Below are 19,511 nucleotides of genomic sequence, written 5' to 3'. Positions count from 1 at the left end.
GTGTCACCGACTTCAGTGATGTGAACTTATCTAAACTTTACCAATACTATTGTGGCAGGTTTTTATCGACTTAGCTAGCTAACGTGACATTTTATTGTTATAAAATGTGACTGGTCGTGCAGTTCCAATTGTCACTTGTTAAATTTAAGTTGCCAACTTCACCTGAACATTCCAGAACGTAGGAACAAATGTCAAATTTCGCTGTACTTATTAACAAAGAAATAGTCAGGGTTTAGCTAATAATTCTCACATTTACCTACAAGAATAATGACTTGACAAAGTATCATCATGACGTAGGCGTAAGAATCGATGTTTGGAATACAGTAACGTTACAGGCTGACTACACCGCTCGCGTGCGTTGCAAAATAAATGTGGAAATCGTATATTATTCGATTAGAGCGTCAGAGTTGCTAAGGGCTAAAATAGAAATCAGTTCTATTTCTGACGCAGATCGTGCTGCAAGTCCTGCCACTCCCATCACCTCATTGGTTTATAGAAGCAGGTACTCACTTGCCTTCTCCTCATTGGTTATACCCACGTGGGTGACTGAAAGACAAACAAGGTCAGGTAATGCACCTAATTTTGAAAGTTGCCAATCGTAATATAATGTCAAGAGAAGAAAAAGCCTGGAAGGAAGAGAGATGACTAGAAACGATTTGGTTGACCGTTTTATGTGTGGATTAACTGGCGGCGTAGAGGACCTTGTGCATTTCATGTAAATTATCAACTCAATATTTATATCACAGGACAAATTAGCTAGCAACCGCAAACTAGCTAAATAGGACAAATTAGCTAGCAAGTAGAGGTCGGCCGATTTTAATTGGAATGGCCGATTTCAGGTTTTCATGACGATTGGTAATCAGCATTTCTGGACACCAATTATGGCCGATTTACATGGCACTCCACGAGGAGACAGCATGGCAGGCTGACTACCTGTTACATGAGTGCCGGAAGGAGCCATGGTAAGTTGCTAGTTATGATTAAACTTATCTTATAAAACACAGTCTTCACATAATCACTAGTTAACTACACATGGTTGACAATATTACTAGTTTATCTAGCTTGTCCTGTGTTGCATATAATTGATGCGGTGCCTGTTAATTTATCATTTAATCACAGCCTACTTCGCCAAACAGGTCATTATTTAACAAGCGCATTCGTGAAAAAAACACTTGCACCAATGTGTACCTAACCATAAACATCAATACTTTCTTAAAATCAATACACAAGTATATATTTTTAAACCTGCATATTTAGTTAATATTGCCTGCTAACATTAATTTATTTTAACTAGGGAAGTTGTGTCACTTCTCTTGCGTTCTGTGCAAGCAGAGTCAGTGTATATGCAGCAGTTTGGGCTGCCTGGTTCATTGCGAACTGAACTGAAGACAATTTCTTCCTAACAAAGACCAAAATGAATTTGCCAGGATTTTACATAATTATGACATAACATTGAAGGTTGTGCAATGTAACTGCGATATTTAGACTTAGGGATGCCACCCGTTAGATAAAGTACGGAACTGTTCCGTATTTCACTGAGAATAAACGTTTTGTTTTCGAAATGATTAGTGTCCTGATTTGACCATATTCATGACCTAAGGCTTGTCTTTGTATGTTATTATATTCTAATTAAGTCTATGATTTGATAGAGCCGTCTCACTGAGCGGTGGAAAGCAGTAGCAGGCTCGTAAGCATTCATTCAAACAGCACTTTCCTGTATTTGCCAGCAGCTCTTTGCTGTGCTTCAAGCATTGCGCTGTTTGACTTCAAGCCTATCAACTCCTGAAATTAGGCTGGCAATACTATAGTGCCTATAAGAACATCCAATAGTCAAAGGTATGTGAAATACAAATGGTATAGAGACATATTCCGATAACTAAAACCTAAAACTTCTTACCTGGGAATATTGAAGACTCATGTTGAATGGAACCACCAGTTTTCATATGTTCTGAGCAAGGAACTTAAACATGAGCTTTTTAACATGACAAATATTGCACTTTAACTTCTCCAACACTTTGTTTTTGCATTATTTAAACAAAATTCAACATGTTTCATTATTTATTTGATACTAAATTGATTTTATTGATGTATTATATTAAGTTAAAATAAGTGTTAATTCAATATTGTTGTAATTGTCATTATTTTATATATATATATATATATATATATATATATATATATATATAATATATATATTGCAAAAAAAAAATAAAGGGAACACTTAAACAACACAATATAACACCAAGTCAATCACACTTCTGTGAAATCAAACTGTCCACTTAGGAAACAACACTGAATGACAAATTTCACATGCTGTTGTGCAAATGGAATAGACAACAGGTGGAAATTATAGGCAATTAGCAAGACACTCCCAATAAAGGAGTGGTTCTGCAGGTGGTGACCACAGACCACTTCTCAGTTCCTATGCTTCCTGGCTGATGTTTTGGTCACTTTTGAATGCTGGCGGGGCTTTCACTCTAGTGGTAGCATGAGACGGAGTCTACAACCCACACAAGTGGCTCAGGTAGTGCAGCTCATCCAGGATGGAACATCAATGCGAGCTGTGGCAAGAAGGAGCATGCCCATGTGTTGTAGGGAGGTCATACAGGCACGTGGAGGCCACACACACTACTGAGCCTCATTTTGATTTGTTTTAAGGACATTACATCAAAGTTGGATCAGCCTGTAGTGTGGTTTTCCACTTTACTTTGGAGTGTGACTCCAAATCCAGACCTCCATGGGTTTTCAGCACATTCAACTATGTAAAGAAAGAAGTACTTAATAAGAATATTTCATTTATTCAGATCTAGAATGTGTTATTTTAGTGTTCCCATAATTTTTTTGAGCACTGTATATATACAGTGGGGCAAAAAAGTATTTAGTCAGCCTCCAATGGTGCAAGTTCTCCCACTTAAAGATGAGAGAGGCCTGTAATTTTCATCATATGTACACTTCAACTATGACAGACAAAATGAGGGGGGAAAATCCAGAAAATCACATTGTAGGATTTTTAATGAATTTGTTTGCAAATTATGGTGGACAATAAGTATTTGGTCAATAACAAAAGTTTATCTCAATACTTTGTTATATACCCTTTGTTGGCAATGACAATGATGTTTTGGGGCTGTTGCTGGGCAACACTGACTTTCAACTCCCAAAGATTTTCAATGGGGTTGAGATCTGGAGACTGGCTAGGCCACTCCAGGACCTTGAAATGCTTCTTACGAAGCCACTCCTTCGTTGCCCGGGCGGTGTGTTTGGGATCATTGTCATGCTGAAAGACCCAGCCACGTTTCATCTTCAATGCACTTGCTGATGGAAGGAGGTTTTCACTCAAAATCTCACGATACATGGCCCCATTCATTCTTTCATTTACACGGATCAGTCGTCCTGGTCCCTTTGCAGAAAAACAGCCCCAAAGCATGATGTTTCCACCCCCATGCTTCACAGTAGGTATGGTGTTCTTTGGATGTAACTCAGCATCCTTTGTCCTCCAAACACAACGATTTGAGTTTTTACCAAAAAGTTATATTTTGGTGTCATATGATCAGATGAAATTCTCCCAATCTTCTTCTGGATCATCCAAATGCTTTCTAGCAAACTTCAGACGGGCCTGGACATGTACTGGCTTAAGCAGGGGGACAGGTCTGGCACTGCAGGATTTGAGTCCCTGGCGGCGTAGTGTGTTACTGATGGTAGGCTTTGTTACTTTGGTCCCAGCTCTCTGCAGGTCATTCACTAGGTCCCCCCGTGTGGTTCTGGGATTTTTGCTCACCGTTCTTGTGATCATTTTGACCCCACGGGGTGAGATCTTGCATGGAGCCCCAGATCGAGGGAGATTATCAGTGGTCTTGTATGTCTTCCATTTCCTAATAATTGCTCCCACAGTTGATTTCTTCAAACCAAGCTGCTTACCTATTGCAGATTCAGTCTTCCCAGCCTGGTGCAGGTCTACAATTTTGTTTCTGGTGTCCTTTGACAGCTCTTTGGTCTTGGCCATAGTGGAGTTTGGGGTGTGACTGTTTGAAGTTGTGGACAGGTTTCTTTCATACTGATAACAAGTTCAAACAGGTGCCATTAATACAGGTAACGAGTGGAGGACAAAGGAGCCTCTTAAAGAAGTTACTGGTCTGTGAGAACCAGAAATCTTGCTTGTTTGTAGGTGACCAAATACTTATTTTTCACCATAATTTGCAAATAAATTCATTAAAAATCCTACAATGTGATTTCTCTGGATTTTTTTCTTCTCATTTTGTCTGTCATAGTTGAAGAGTACCTATGATGAAAATTACAGGCCTCTCGCATCTTTTTAAGTGGGAGAACTTGTACAATTGGTGGCTGACTAAATACTTTTTTGTCCCACTGTATATATAGATAGTAAATAAAAATTGGCCGATTAATCGTTATCGTCTTTTTCTGGTCCTCCTATAATCGGTATTGGCGTTGAGAAATCATAATCGGTCGACCTCTACTAGCAAGCTAACTCGCTAAATTGCCATACATGTTTCATGCTTTTCGACCTGTCACCAAATTAATATAATTGTTTCAGAGTTTGTTTGATATTTTAACCTGTGTGTCGTGATCGCGTTTGGTGTGGGGGGACAAATTTAAGTTATGCACGATTGTGCATGTGCGCAGCCGTTTTGGGTTCTGTGTTTGGCTTACTCATTTGAATTGGTCACATACATGTGGTTCGCAGATGTGCTTGTGCTTCTAGCTCCGACAGTGCAGTAATATCTAACAAATGACAACATGTACCCAATACACACATCTAAGTAGGAATTAAGACTATACATATTAGCGAGTGATGTCAGAAAGGAACAGACTAAGGTACAGTAGAAAAGTATAGAAAACAGTATCTACAGTGCCTTGCGAAAGTATTCGGCCCCCTTGAACTTTGCGACCTTTTGCCACATTTCAGGCTTCAAACATAAAGATATAAAACTGTATTTTTTTGTGAAGAATCAACAAGTGGGACACAATCATGAAGTGGAACGACATTTATTGGATATTTCAAACTTTTTTAACAAATCAAAAACTGAAAAATTGGGCGTGCAAAATTATTCAGCCCCTTTACTTTCAGTGCAGCAAACTCCCTCCAGAAGTTCAGTGAGGATCTCTGAATGATCCAATGTTGACCTAAATGACTAATGATGATAAATACAATCCACCTGTGTGTAATCAAGTCTCCGTATAAATGCACCTGCACTGTGATAGTCTCAAAGGTCCGTTAAAAGCGCAGAGAGCATCATGAAGAACAAGGAACACACCAGGCAGGTCCGAGATACTGTTGTGAAGAAGTTTAAAGCCGGATTTGGATACAAAAAGATTTCCCAAGCTTTAAACATCCCAAGGAGCACTGTGCAAGCGATAATATTGAAATGGAAGGAGTATCAGACCACTGCAACTCTACCAAGACCTGGCCGTCCCTCTAAACTTTCAGCTCATACAAGGAGAAGACTGATCAGAAATGCAGCCAAGAGGCCCATGATCACTCTGGATGAACTGCAGAGATCTACAGCTGAGGTGGGAGACTCTGTCCATAGGACAACAATCAGTCGTATATTGCACAAATCTGGCCTTTATGGAAGAGTGGCAAGAAGAAAGCCATTTCTTAAAGATATCCATAAAAAGTGTTGTTTAAAGTTTGCCACAAGCCACCTGGGAGACACACCAAACATGTGGAAGAAGGTGCTCTGGTCAGATGAAACCAAAATGGAACTTTTTGGCAACAATGCAAAACGTTATGTTTGGCGTAAAAGCAACACAGCTCATCACCCTGAACATTCCATCCCCACTGTCAAACATGGTGGTGGCAGCATCATGGTTTGGGCCTGCTTTTCTTCAGCAGGGACAGGGAAGATGGTTCAAATTGATGGGAAGATGGATGGAGCCAAATACAGGACCATTCTGGAAGAGAACCTGATGGAGTCTGCAAAAGACCTGAGACTGGGACGGAGATTTGTCTTCCAACAAGACAATGATCCAAAACATAAAGCAAAATCTACAATGGAATGGTTCAAAAATAAACATATCCAGGTGTTAGAATGGCCAAGTCAAAGTCCAGACCTGAATTCAATCGAGAATCTGTGGAAAGAACGAAAGAAAGGAGGAATGGGAAAAAAATTCAGTCTCTCGATGTGCAAAACTGATAGAGACATACCCCAAGCGACTTACAGCTGTAATCGCAGCAAAAGGTGGCGCTACAAAGTATTAACTTAAGGGGGCTGAATAATTTTGCACGCCCAATTTTTCAGTTTTTGATTTGTTAAAAAAGTTTGAAATATCCAATCAATGTCGTTCCACTTCATGATTGTGTCCCACTTGTTGTTTCTTCACAAAAAAATACAGTTTTATATCTTTGTTTGAAGCCTGAAATGTGGCAAAAGGTCGCAAAGTTCAAGGGGGCCGAATACTTTCGCAAGGCACTGTACATATGAAATTATCTAAGGCTAACATTTTCCTCATTTTTGATGTTTTTGATGTTTTATAGTTAACCTTACTAATGTGTTTGACTTCTGAATGTAATACTAGTTGTTCGATGATTCCAAGTACCTATGTCACTTGGTAATAGTATAGGGACATAATCCAATAAAAAAAAAAATCCATCCCAGTGGGAGCAGATAATTATTTTGGGGTTAGGTGTCTATCTCAGATTCTTGTTCTGGCAATTCTCACATATAAACTTAATTGGGAGGAGCCATGTTTGAAATGCTTTTTGCATTTGTATAACATATATTCTTTTAATCATGAGTGACCAATTGAGGCCCTTTTTAGACACAGTACATGCCTCCTGTAAGATCCTATCAGTGGTGTAAAAATACTTAAGTCGTTTGTTGGTATCTTTACTATTTATATTTTTGACTACTTTTACTTCCACATTCCGAAAGAAAATGTTTTTTACTCCATACGTTTTCCATGACACCCAAAGGTACTTGTTACATTTTGAATGCTTAGCAGGAGAGGGAAATGGTGTAATTCACACACTTATCAAGAGAACATCCCTAGTCAACCCTACTGCCTTTGATCTGGCGTACTCACTAAACACCATGCTTCATTTGTAAATGTTGTCTGAGTGTTGGAGCGTGCCCCTGGAAATATACACTCCTCAAAAAAATAAAGGGAACACTAAAATAACACATCCTAGATCTGAATGAATGAAATATTCTTATTAAATACTTTTTTCTTTACATAGTTGAATGTGCTGACAACAAAATCACGCAAAATTTATCAATGGAAATCAAATTTATCAACCCATGGGGGTCTGGATTTGGAGTCGCACTCAAAATTAAAGTGGAAAACCACACTACAGGCTGATCCAACTTTGATGTAATGTCCTTAAAACAAGTCAAAATGAGGCTCAGTTGTGTGTGTGTGTGTGTGTGTGTGTGTGTGGCCTCCACGTGCCTGTATGACCTCCCTACAATGCCTGGGCATGCTCCTGATGAGGTGGCGGATGGTCTCCTGAGGGATCTCCTCCCAGACCTGGACTAAAGCATCCGCCAACTCCTGGACAGTCTGTGGTGCAATGTGGCGTTGGTGGATGGAGCGAGACATGATGTGCTCAATTGGATTCAGGTCTGAGGAACGGGTGGGCCAGTCCATAGCATCAATGCCTTCCTCTCGCAGGAACTGCTGACACACTCCAGCCACATGAGGTCTAGCATTGTCTTGCATTAGGAGGAACCCAGGGCCAACTGCACCAGCATATGGTCTCACAAGGGGTCTGAGGATCTCATCTCTGTACCTAATGGCAGTCAGGCTACCTCTGGCGCGCACATGGAGGGCTGTGCACCCCACCCCCAAAGAAATGCCACCCCACACCATGACTGACCCACTGCCAAACCGGTCATGCTGGAGGATGTTGCAGGCAGCAGAATGTTCTCCACGGTGTCTCCAGACTCTTTCACGTGCTCAGTGTGAACCTGCTTTCATCTGTGAAGAGCACAGAGCGTCAGTGGCGAATTTGCCAATCTTGGTGTTCTCTGGCAAATGCCAAACGTCCTGCACGGTGTTGGGCTGTAAGCACAACCCCCACCTGTGGACGTCGGGCCCTCATACCACCCTCATGGAGTCTGTTTCTGACCGTTTGAGCAGACACATGCACATTTGTGGACTGCTGGAGGTCATTTTGCAGGGCTCTGGCAGTGCTCCTTCTGCTCCTCCTTGCACAAAGGCGGAGGTAGCGGTCCTGCTGCTGGGTTGTTGCCCTCCTACGGCCTCCTCCACGTCTCCTGATGTACTGGCCTGTCTCCTGGTAGCGCCTCCATGCTCTGGACACTATGCTGACAGACACAGCAAACCTTCTTGCCACAGCTCGCATTGATGTGCCATCCTGGATGAGCTGCACTACCTGAGCCACTTTTGTGGGTTGTAGACTCCGTCTCATGCTACCACTAGAGTGAAAGCACCGCCAGCATTCAAAAGTGACCAAAACATCAGCCAGGAAGCATAGGAACTGAGAAGTGGTCTGTGGTCACCACCTGCAGAACCACGCCTTTATTGGGGGTGTCTTGCTAATTGCCTATAATTTCCACCTGTTGTCTATTCCATTTGCACAACATCATGTGAAATGTGTCAATCAGTGTTGCTTCCTAAGTGGACAGTTTGATTTCACAGAAGTGTGATTGACTTGGGAGTTACATTTTGTTGTTTAAGTGTTCCTTTTATTTATTTTTAGCAGTGTATATAAATATTTTTTTGGGGTTTGCGTAATATAATGAATTTGAAATTATTTACACTTTTTAATACTTAAAATATTTGGTTTTAAATATACTTATTACCTCCTCAAGTAGTATTTTACTGTCTGACTTTTACATTTTCTATTAAGGGATCTTAACTTTTACTCAAGTATGACAATTTAGGTACTTTTTCCACCACTGCATCCTATGATCTGTGGACTGTACATGATACAAACATCTTGGTGTCATCATTATTAGAGGTCGACCGATTTTATATTTTTTCCAATACCGATTATTGGAGGACCAAAAAAGCCGATAACGATTAATTGGCCGATTTTTTTTTTTTTTTTTTTTAATTTTTTTTGTTAAATTTTTTTATTTTATTTATTTTATTATTATTTTTTTTATTTTTTTAAATTTTTTTTTATTTTTATATAAAAATTACAAAACTTGATTTAAACATTTAAAAAATGTATTTAATAATGACAATTACAACAATACTGAAGTTCCTATGTGAGTATTCCTACAATACTGAATACCATTGTTCTGGCAATTCTCACATAGGAACTTCAATCTGAGATGCCAAAAATATTTTTCGCTCCAGCTGGCAAGGAATTGACCTATGATAGCTAGCTGATTTATTATCATGTCAGTCTTGCATTCATTGTTCAGAGTTTGGGATCAAGTAAGGAGTTGAAACTAATATTCATTGGTGATTTTTGTGCAGGTTGGGTTGATGCTGTGTGGGATTTTGAATTCACTGAAACTGAACCACTGGATGCTGCCATTGTCATAAAAAATGGATCCAAGGAATTCAAAACGTTGTACAGTCACCTGCTACCCTATATGACTGACACTGAGGTGTCCCCTTTAGGAACTGATGGTGCATCACAAGTAAGAACTGTTTTAGTAAAGATTTTAGCTTGAAAATTGCATGGTCTTTTCTGTTTGGCTGTCCTTATCCTCAAGTACTTGTAGCATACCCTTTTTAAAGCTGGAATTGTAATGTTGAAACTGCCAGGTCCGTTTAGGATATTACAATAACAAAGAAGTTAATGCAACCAACACTGACACATCGTTGCACGTGCGAAAGAACATCAGAATATGTACCACATTTACCGACGCACCTCGCCTTGCTCAGTTTCATCCACAAAAAAAATAACAAAGGTGCTGGAGTGGACAGTAGAGCTGTTTCCTCATGTGAATTGGTGGTTTTATTTCTATCAACTTCATACTGGTCTTGAGGTTAGTTAACAAATCAGGAGTGTGTAATAACATGTCTTATGTTTAGTATGAAAATAAGAGACCTGTGGCGGACGGTGTTTGGGGTCTTCCTGGGGCATACATCTACATTATAATAAAAAATTGTGCAGTGGAGGCCATGATTTAGAAGCGGCGTTGCGCCACTGCTACATGCATATAGGGGAAACACTGAATAATTTACAGATGGGTTTGACTAGAAAGTTGGGAACCTTTCTGTTACAGAGAAGCAATCCATAGAATGTACTCTGATTTATCATTCCCTTGATTCCGTGATTGTATTTTTAGAGTGTCTGGACAGTGTTCGGTGACAATGGGGTCTCTGTCAAGTCACTTGTGGCGGTGCTGTCGTACTTTGTCTTGGGAGGGAAGTCCAAAACAGCCAGCGTTCAGCAAAGGATAAGCGCTCTACAGGCATCCTCCCTCTACTTACTGCTACTGGGAATCCCAGGTATTTTCTGTACTGTACTAAGTAAAATTCTGAAGCATGTTTGATTAGTACTTCTAATGTGGACGGGTGAAAATAATTTCCTTTGGGCTGGATGTTACCCTGTGAATGTGTTTTTTACTCTGGTCTGTCTCTTGGTCTTGCCTTTCTGTCTGTCTTCCACAGGTAGTGTGGTCAACAAAATGTTCCACCAAATCCTCTTCGACACTTGCTTGAACACCGTGAGCAACTGTTGGCCCCAGAGCTTGGTCAAGAAGCGCAAGAAAGACACTTTGAAGAGCTCTCAGGCTGACGGCAAACGGTCCAAACCATACAGGAAAGACGATGATGAGGTTTGTCACAGATCTACTGGAAATACTACATTGCCTTTATGTCCAGGCATGTTCCTGTTTTCATACTTGGGGCTGTCTTACTTTACACAATATTGTATAATGACACTGATCAAATCTCAATGATCTTTTAATTTTGCCATGGTTACTCACCTTGTTCATTCTAATAGTGTTTTTGTCTAATCTCTCACTCAACAGATGGACGTAGATGAGGATGAGGAACAAGACGAGGAGGTCCATTTTTCTCCACAGGACCTCCTAAAAATCAGAGAGGGAGTCGTCCTCCTGGTGAAAAGCCTCCTCCGGCTCCTCCTCAAATTTCCATTGAAGGATGAGCCACAGAGTGCAGACAACTGTGTACAGGTAATTCTGGATAGTGCCAGTATCTATAGGCTAGGTGGTTTTGACCTCGTTGTCCATTAAAATGTTGAGCAGTTACACCATTAAAAGCTGGATCTTCTTTGTCAACTTTAGATGTTTGCCAAGCTGACTAACTTTGAGCCTGTTATTGGAGAATTGAGCTTTGGTGCTGGACAGTAAGTACACAGACATACATACACTTCATTATCCTTTGTGAACTTCAAAATTTTCAAAATTAAAAAAAAAGAAAATGTACAAATTGAATTGATCTGTGCCCAGGGATATCGATGACATGAGGACAATGCCTGAGTTGGCCTATTACGGATTGTGGTTGCTCTGCTCTTCAAATCATGGGGATGAGAAAGTGGTATTGAGGAAAATACATATACAACACATCTTCCTTGGTCAAAACATTACTACAGATTTACTACCGTAATGAGTTTAAGCTCTGGTTCTTTGTTGTTGAATTGACTTGTCTCTCCAGTCTCTGCGCCGGGTTTTCCACAGAGTCCTGTATGTGATCCTCATGATGAGCAAAGGGGAAAGTGGCAAGCCCTCCCTCATGATGGCCACCCAAGCTGTCCTCGCTGCCCGGGATCAGGCCATTGGCTTTGTCAGGTAAGGAATGGCAATTCACAGCGTGAATCAATAAACATGCTTCCTCTCCTTCACTCCATGTCTATCTGGAATGATCAGGAAACAGGAGGATATGTCCAGAAAACTATTTGTCACATGCTTCATAAACAACACACGTAGACTAGTGTTTTGATTTTGATACCAAGTTTAGTATCACAAAATTCGGAACCATCACAATACCAAAATGATATCGGGGGGCATATTAGTCGTAGTCACAGAATGGCACTTGATCCAGACAGATCTTTTGTGTTCAATATCATTACATTTGATATTTTTTAATGTATGCATTATAAAATCATACAATCAATTTGACTTTGGGGAAGAAAAAAAATGTACTACATAACAACATAATGGTAATCATCAGGACAGGCTAGAGCTAGCAATGAGTAAGTGGAGCAGGCTGTGAGGAGGCTCAGTGTTCTCGCGCTATAATTATTGGGACATCGGCTGCACTGAGACTTTATCCTCTCTCAAGCAGTAGACGATGACGTAAGACACATTTTTAAAATGTAGTACAGACCCATTTTCCCGTTTGGCCTTGCGAATGTTAACCTGTTTAAAGGCCTTATTCACATCGGTTAATAAGGCTGATGGAACAGATTGTTCAGAACAGCTGGTGCTATCATGCATGGTTCAGTTTTTTTTTTATTATAACTTTTTTTATATAATAGAACATTCAATTAATTTTGTCTTTCAAAGTATTTCATGGCTATCGATGTGAGTGCTACCATGGAATAGTCATTTATATATACACGTGTGTCTGTGTATATACATACTAGAGGTCGGCCGATTTAATCGGAATGACCGATTTTGATTAGGGCCGATTTCAAGTTTTCATAACAATCGGAAATCTATTTTTGGACACCGATTTTGGATGATTTAAAAATTTTTTTTTTTTTAAATTAATTTATATTTAATCTTTATTTAACTAGGCAAGTCAGTTAAGAACACATTCTTATTTTCAATGACAGCCTAGGAACGGTGGGTTAACTGCCTCGTTCAGGGGCAGAACAACAGATTTTCACCTTGTCAGCTCGGGGGATGCAATTTTGCAACCTTACAGTTAACTAGTCCAACGCTTTAACCACCTGATTACATTGCACTGCACGAGGAGCCTGCCTGTTACGCGAATGCAGTAAGAAGCCACGGTAAGTTGCTCGCTAGTTTTAAACTTATCTTATAAAAAAACCAATCAATCATAATCACTAGTTAACTACACATGGTTGATGATATTACTAGTTTATCTAGCGTGTCCTGCGTTGCATATAGTCGTTGCTCCAATGTGTACCTAACCATGAACACCAATGCCTTTCTTAAAATCAATACACAGAAGTATACAGTGGGGCAAAAAAGTATTTAGTCAGCCACCAATTGTGCAAGTTCTCCCACTTAAAAAGATGAGGCCTGTAATTTTCATCATAAGTACACTTCAACTATGACAGACCAAAATGAGAGAAAAAATCCAGAAAATCACATTGTAGGATTTTTAATGAATTTATTTGCAAATTATAATGGGCAATAAACTTTTGTTATTGACCAAATACTTATCTCAATACTTTGTTATATACCCTTTGTTGGCAATGACAGAGGTCAAATGTTTTCTGTAAGTCTTCAACGTTTTCACACACTGTTGCTGGTGTTTTGGCCCATTCCTCCATGCAGATCTCCTCTAGAGCAGTGATGTTTTGGGGCTGTTGCTGGGCAACACTGACTTTCAACTCCCTCCAAAGATTTTCAATGGGGTTGAGATCTGGAGACTGGCTAGGCCACTCCAGGACCTTGAAATGCTTCTTACGAAGCCACTCCTTCGTTGCCCGGGCGGTGTGTTTGGGATCATTGTCATGCTGAAAGACCCAGCCACGTTTCATCTTCAATGCCCTTGCTGATGGGAGGTTTTCACTCAATCTCACGATACATGGCCCCATTCATTCTTTCATTTACACGGATCAGTCGTCCTGGTCCCTTTGCAGAAAAACAGCCCCAAAGCATGATGTTTCCACCCCCATGCTTCACAGTAGGTATGGTGTTCTTTGGATGCAACTCAGCATCCTTTGTCCTCCAAACATGACGATTTGAGTTTTTACCAAAAAGTTGTATTTTGGTTTCATCTGATCATATGACATTCTCCCAATCTTCTTCTGGATCATCCAAATGCTCTCTAGCAAACTTCAGACGGGCCTGGACATGTACTGGCTTAAGCAGGGGGACACGTCTGGCACTGCAGGATTTGAGTCCCTGGCGGCGTAGTGTGTTACTGATGGTAGGCTTTGTTACTTTGGTCCCAGCTCTCTGCAGGTCATTCACTAGGTCCCCCCCGTGTGGTTCTGGGATTTTTGCTCACCGTTCTTGTGATCATTTTGACCCCACGGGGTGAGATCTTGGTGGTCTTGTATGTCTTCCATTTCCTAATAATTGCTCCCACAGTTGATTTCTTCAAACCAAGCTGCTTACCTATTGCAGATTCAGTCTTCCCAGCCTGGTATAGGTCTACAATTTTGTGTCTGGTGTCCTTTGACAGCTCTTTGGTCTTGGCCATAGTGGAGTTTGGAGTGTGACTGTTTGAGGTTGTGGACAGGTGTCTTTTATACTGATAACAAGTTCAAACAGGTGCCATTAATACAGGTAACGAGTGGAGGACAGAGGAGCCTCTTAAAGAAGTTACAGGTCTGTGAGAGCCAGAAATCTTGCTTGTTTGTAGGTGACCAAATACTTCCACTCATTTGTAGGATTTTTAATGAATTTATTTGCAATGTGATTTTTCTGGATTTTTTTCCTTCTCATTTTGTCTGTCATAGATGAAGAGTACCTGTGATGAAAATTACAGGCCTCATCTTTTTATGTGGGAGAACTTGCACAATTGGTGGCTGACTAAATACTTTTTTGCCCCACTGTACAGATGTGTGTGTGTGTGTGTGTGTGTGTGTGTGTGTGTACACGTTTACATGTATACATATACGTGTGTATATCTCTGACAGAGTTGAAGTTTGAATACACTTTGGTTTGAGCAATTAACTCGTTTTTCAACCACTCCACAAATGTATTACTAAAAAATTATAGTTTTGGCAAGTCAGTGAGGACATCAACTTTGTGCGTGACACAAGTAATTTTTCCAACAATTGTTTCACTTATCTCACTATCAACAATTCCAGTGGGTCAGAAGTTTACATGCACTAAGTTCACTGTGCCTTAAACAGCTTGGAAAATTCCAGAAAATTTGAGTCAATTGGAGGTGTACCTGTTGATGTATTTCAAGGCCTACCTTCAAACTCAGTTCCTCTTTGCTTGACATCATAGGAAAATCAAAAGTAATCAGTCAAAGCCTCAGAAAAGAAAATTGTAGACCTCCAAGTCTGGTTCATCCTTGGGAGCAGGTACCACGTTCATCTGTACAAACAATAGTATGCAAGTATAAACACCATGGGACCACGCAGCCGTCATACCACTCAGGAAGGAGACGTGTTCTGTCTCCTAGAGATGAACGTACTTTGGTGCGAAAAGTTCAAATCAATCCCAGAACAACAAAGGACCGTGTGAAGATGCTGGAGGAAACAGATACAAAAGTAACTATATCCACAGTATAACAAGTCCTATATTGACATATCCTGAAAGGCCGCTCTGCAAGGAAGAAGCCACTGCTCCAAACTGCCATAAAAAAGCCAGACTACGGTTTGCAACTGCACATGGGGACAAAGATCTTACTTTTTGGAGAAATCTTCTCTGGCCTGATGGGAAAAAAATAGAACTGTTTGGCAATGACCATTTATGTTTGGAGGAAGAAGGGGGAGGCTTGCAAGCCGAAGAACACCCTACCAACCGTGAAGTACGGGGTTGGCAGCATCATGTTGTGGGGGTGCTTTGCTGCAGGAGGGACTTGTGCATTTCACAAAATAGATGGCATAAGGGAAGAAAATTATGTGGATATATTGAAGCAACATCTCAAGACATCAGTCAGGAAGTTCATGCTTGGTCGCAAATGGGTCTTCCAAATGGACAATGACCCCACGCATACTTTCAAAGTTGTGGAGAAACGGCTTAACGACAACAAAGTCGAGGTATTGAGTGGCCGTCACAAATCCCTGACCTCAATCCTATAGAACATTTGTGGGCAGAACTGAAAAAGCATGTGTGAGCAAGGAGGCCTACAAACCTGACTCAGTTACACCAGCTCTGTCAGGAGGAATGGGCCAAAATTCACACAACTTATTGTGGGAAGCTTGTGGAAGGCTACCCAAAACATTTGACCCAAGTTAAACAATTTAAAGGCAATGCTACGAAATACTAATTGAGTGCATGTCAACTTCTGACCCACTGGGAATGTGATGAAAGAAATAAACGCTGAAATAATTCTCTACTATTATTCTGATATTTCACATTCTAAAAATAAAGTGGTGATCCTAACTGACTTAAGACAGGGAATTATTACTAGGATTAAATGTCAGGAATTGTAAAAGTTTAAATGTATGTAAACTTCCGACTTCAACTGTGTATGTTATATATAATTTTTTGATGCAATAAGGCAGGTGTTCTTAAACTTTTTCACTCGTGGCCCCCCTTCCAGCATAACCTATTTCCTGTAATTCTACACTTCATTATAAAAATTTTTTATGCAAGTCAATTAATAACAAATTCTTATTTACAATGATGGCCTACTGGGGAACAGTGGGTAAACTGCCTTGTTCAGGGGCAGAATTACAGATTTTTACCTTGTCAGCTCGGGGATTCGATCCAGCAACCTTTCGGTTACTGGCCCAACGCTCTGACCGCTATGCCCCATGAGGCTCAGAAATCTAGCCGTTTTAAAGTTCAAATTCTTGGAATTATATACATTTTGTATTCATGTGATATTTGAGTCACTCAAACATTACAACAATCTATGGGCTAAAAAAACTTCAGCTGACATGGGCTAGTTGATCTAGACATGGCCCTCTAAGGTATGCAATGACTGACATGCCAAGGAAAACTTATGATGCACTTGTGCATTCTACTTTTACAACTTTCAAGAATTAGTTGAAAGCCGGAAAGAGCCCCGCCCCAAAAAATATATAGAATATTTAACTTTTCTTTTTGGGGGGGGGGGGGTGATCCCGTACCCCGCTGTTTGGGAACACCTGCGGTAGGGGATAGTTTGTTTTACCCTTTACCTGTTTGTATGTCGAATCTTTAAAAAGCCCCCTCAAAAGTGTTTAAAAAAAATAACTGTATGGACTTGTAAGAACCCTTGAATTATTTTGTTTGCAGTTTGAAATGCATGTCACTAGTTTCTGTAATGGATCTCACCCTGTGTGTCTCATCATAGTTACGTTGTTGATGAACTGAAAGAGCCAGCACTGCCCTTTCTACGGATCCTCCTGCAGCACATATCCTTCCGGGTAAAACTACATTTACTTTCAAATGCAATCCATAATTTTTTTTGTAAATTCGGAACTAATCCAACTCTGTCTAAAATAATTTACTCCTAGAAAAGATGTTGGGTGCCTCCTGAGTGGCGCAGTGGTCTAAGGCACTGCATTGCAGTTTTGCGTCGTCACTAGAGCCTGGGGTTTAATCCCAGACTGTCACAACCAGCCGTGACCAGGAGTCCCATAGGGTGTCGCACAATTGGCCCAGCGTCATCCGGGTTGGGGAGATTTTGTCCGGGGGGGCTTTACTTGGCTCATCGCTCTCTAGTGACTCCTTGTGGCGGGCTGGGCACCTGCAGGTTTACTTCAGTTGTCAGTTGAACAGTGTTTCCTCCGACACATTGGTGCAGCTGGCTTCCGGGTTAAGCGAGCAGGTGTTAAGAAGCGCGGATTGGGGGTTCATGTTTCACAGGATGCATGACTCGACCTTCGCCTCTCCCTAGCCCATTGGGGAGTTGCAGCGATGAGACAAGATCGTAATCCCAAAAAGGGAGATAAATGTTAGAACAGAAAATTAAAAATAAAGACATTGGATCACATTAGATAATAGCTTTGTCCTGGCATGATTTTTTTTCAGATGGTGGACAAGACCGACTACCGTACGTGTGGAGCCCAGGCCGTTGCCAAGCTGCTGGCCAAAATGCCCTGTGGAGACTACGCGTCATTCATAAAGTGGCTGTTTGATTACTCCAGACAATCAAAGGTAAGCGCTGTCACGTATGAATTAGTTGGGATTTGAGCTGTTGGCTTTGAACTGAATCTGAACTTTCTGCCCCTAGGTGGCGTACCGGATGTTTGCACTGGACGTGTCCATGGCTCTGCTGGAACAGCCAGAGAGGGAAGCAAATGAAGATGTGGACGCAGAACTAGTCTCCTTCCTGTCTCACAGGTTCCTGGTCCACAACATGGTGTTTGGCCGTCGCTCAGACGCTTCGCCTACAGTCCGAGGCCACGCCCTTACCTGCCTGGCCCAGTGCCTGGAGCTGCCCTCCATGAATGGCACACGCAGCATCAAAGAGCTCTTTTCCACCAGTGCGTCTCTCTCACACACACATTTACATATGCACGTACACATGCACAAAGCACCAAATACTAGTTGTGTACTAAACTAATTTGACATTTCTATCAATTTTAGCATCTGCGCAGACTGTCTTGGATGGTGAAGGTTCTGATGGTAAGCTCTACAACTGCTTTAAATTCAGTAATATAGTTGGATATTTCTGTTTGTTTACTCAATGTGCCCTGCTCCTTTTAGGCACTTTAAATTCACAGACAACCCAAAAAACATTCAAGACTTTACCTTTCAAGACTATTGAGATCACAAACAATGACCATGCAAGTTTTGAGTGTAAGTATATATATATTTTTTTGCAGGCTTTTTAGGTGTTTATTTAAAAACATTGTTTGGTGGGACATGATTTCAGTATTTGAGGGTAATGTGATGCTCGTGGTTTCTTTAGCAAAGGACACAATGGCTTTACTGAAGCGCCGTGTGAGTGACCCAAAGACCAACGTGAGGAAGTGTGCACTGCAGGTACGTACTTCTGTCTTTGTTTAATGTGTGTACTGTACAGTGTGTCAGTAGTTGACATGACTTAAAGAGTTGTAGGCTTCTCTTGCATGGTTGAATGCCATTAACCATCTTGAGTCAATTAGCATAATATAAAAATCAGCCAGTTTGGCCTGCCCACTTTTTTAGACCCTTTTATGGAAAGGTGAGACTCTCACGAACACACTCTAGGACGCTCACAAGACTCATCTGTAGGGACCCTGGTACCAGGTTTTTTAAGTATATTTTTTTGTGAAAGGAAGTATACAGTACTGTGCAAAAGTTTTAGGCAGGTGTGAAAAAATGCTGTAAAGTAAGAATGACTATATTTATCAGTTAACAAAATGCAAATTGAGTGAGCTGAAGAAAAATCTACATCAAATCAATGTTTGGTGTGACCACCCTTTGCCTTCAGAAGAGCATCAATTCTTTGGCATGTAGGTTGGCCCAAACGTCTTGGAGAACTAACTACAGTTCTTCTGTGGATTTAGGCAGCCTCGGGTCCTCTCTCTTCATGCAAACCCAGACACTCGATGTTGAGATCAGGGCCCTGGGGGTGGCCATACCATCACTTCCAGGACTCCTTGTTCTTCTTTATGCTGAAGGTAGTTCTTAATGACTTTAGCTGTATGTTTGGGGTCGTTGTCAAGCTGGAGAATACATTTTGGGCAAATCAGATGCCTGTGTGATAAGTATCTACCTGTATTTCTCAGCATTGAGGAGCCCATGAATTCTGACAAAATCCCCAACTCCATTTGCAGAAATGCAGCCCCAAACTTGCATGAAGCCTCCAACATGCTTCAATGTTGCCTTGACACTCATGTACCACTCTCCAGCCCTTCGGCGAAG

General features: G+C 40.9%; 1 protein-coding gene across 1 annotated transcript in view; it reads left to right on the top strand.

Moving 5' to 3' along the window:
- ncapd3 (non-SMC condensin II complex, subunit D3) overlaps window positions 1-19,511 on the top strand; it is a 37,763-nt gene that overhangs the window by 368 nt on the left and 17,884 nt on the right. The window contains exons 2-14 of the mRNA XM_020465128.2: window positions 9,409-9,575; window positions 10,230-10,392; window positions 10,555-10,721; window positions 10,917-11,081; window positions 11,193-11,254; window positions 11,358-11,445; window positions 11,563-11,696; window positions 17,011-17,083; window positions 17,691-17,816; window positions 17,893-18,145; window positions 18,249-18,287; window positions 18,369-18,461; window positions 18,574-18,647. Coding sequence (XP_020320717.1) covers window positions 9,409-9,575; window positions 10,230-10,392; window positions 10,555-10,721; window positions 10,917-11,081; window positions 11,193-11,254; window positions 11,358-11,445; window positions 11,563-11,696; window positions 17,011-17,083; window positions 17,691-17,816; window positions 17,893-18,145; window positions 18,249-18,287; window positions 18,369-18,461; window positions 18,574-18,647 — 1,604 coding nt within the window. The remainder of the gene's footprint in view (window positions 1-9,408; window positions 9,576-10,229; window positions 10,393-10,554; window positions 10,722-10,916; window positions 11,082-11,192; window positions 11,255-11,357; window positions 11,446-11,562; window positions 11,697-17,010; window positions 17,084-17,690; window positions 17,817-17,892; window positions 18,146-18,248; window positions 18,288-18,368; window positions 18,462-18,573; window positions 18,648-19,511) is intronic.

The sequence above is a fragment of the Oncorhynchus kisutch genome, linkage group LG28 (assembly GCF_002021735.2).
Source record: "Oncorhynchus kisutch isolate 150728-3 linkage group LG28, Okis_V2, whole genome shotgun sequence".
NCBI classification, from domain to species: Eukaryota; Metazoa; Chordata; class Actinopteri; order Salmoniformes; family Salmonidae; genus Oncorhynchus; species Oncorhynchus kisutch.
Note: the sequence above shows the minus strand (reverse complement) of the source record. Positions and strands in the feature narration are given on the sequence as shown.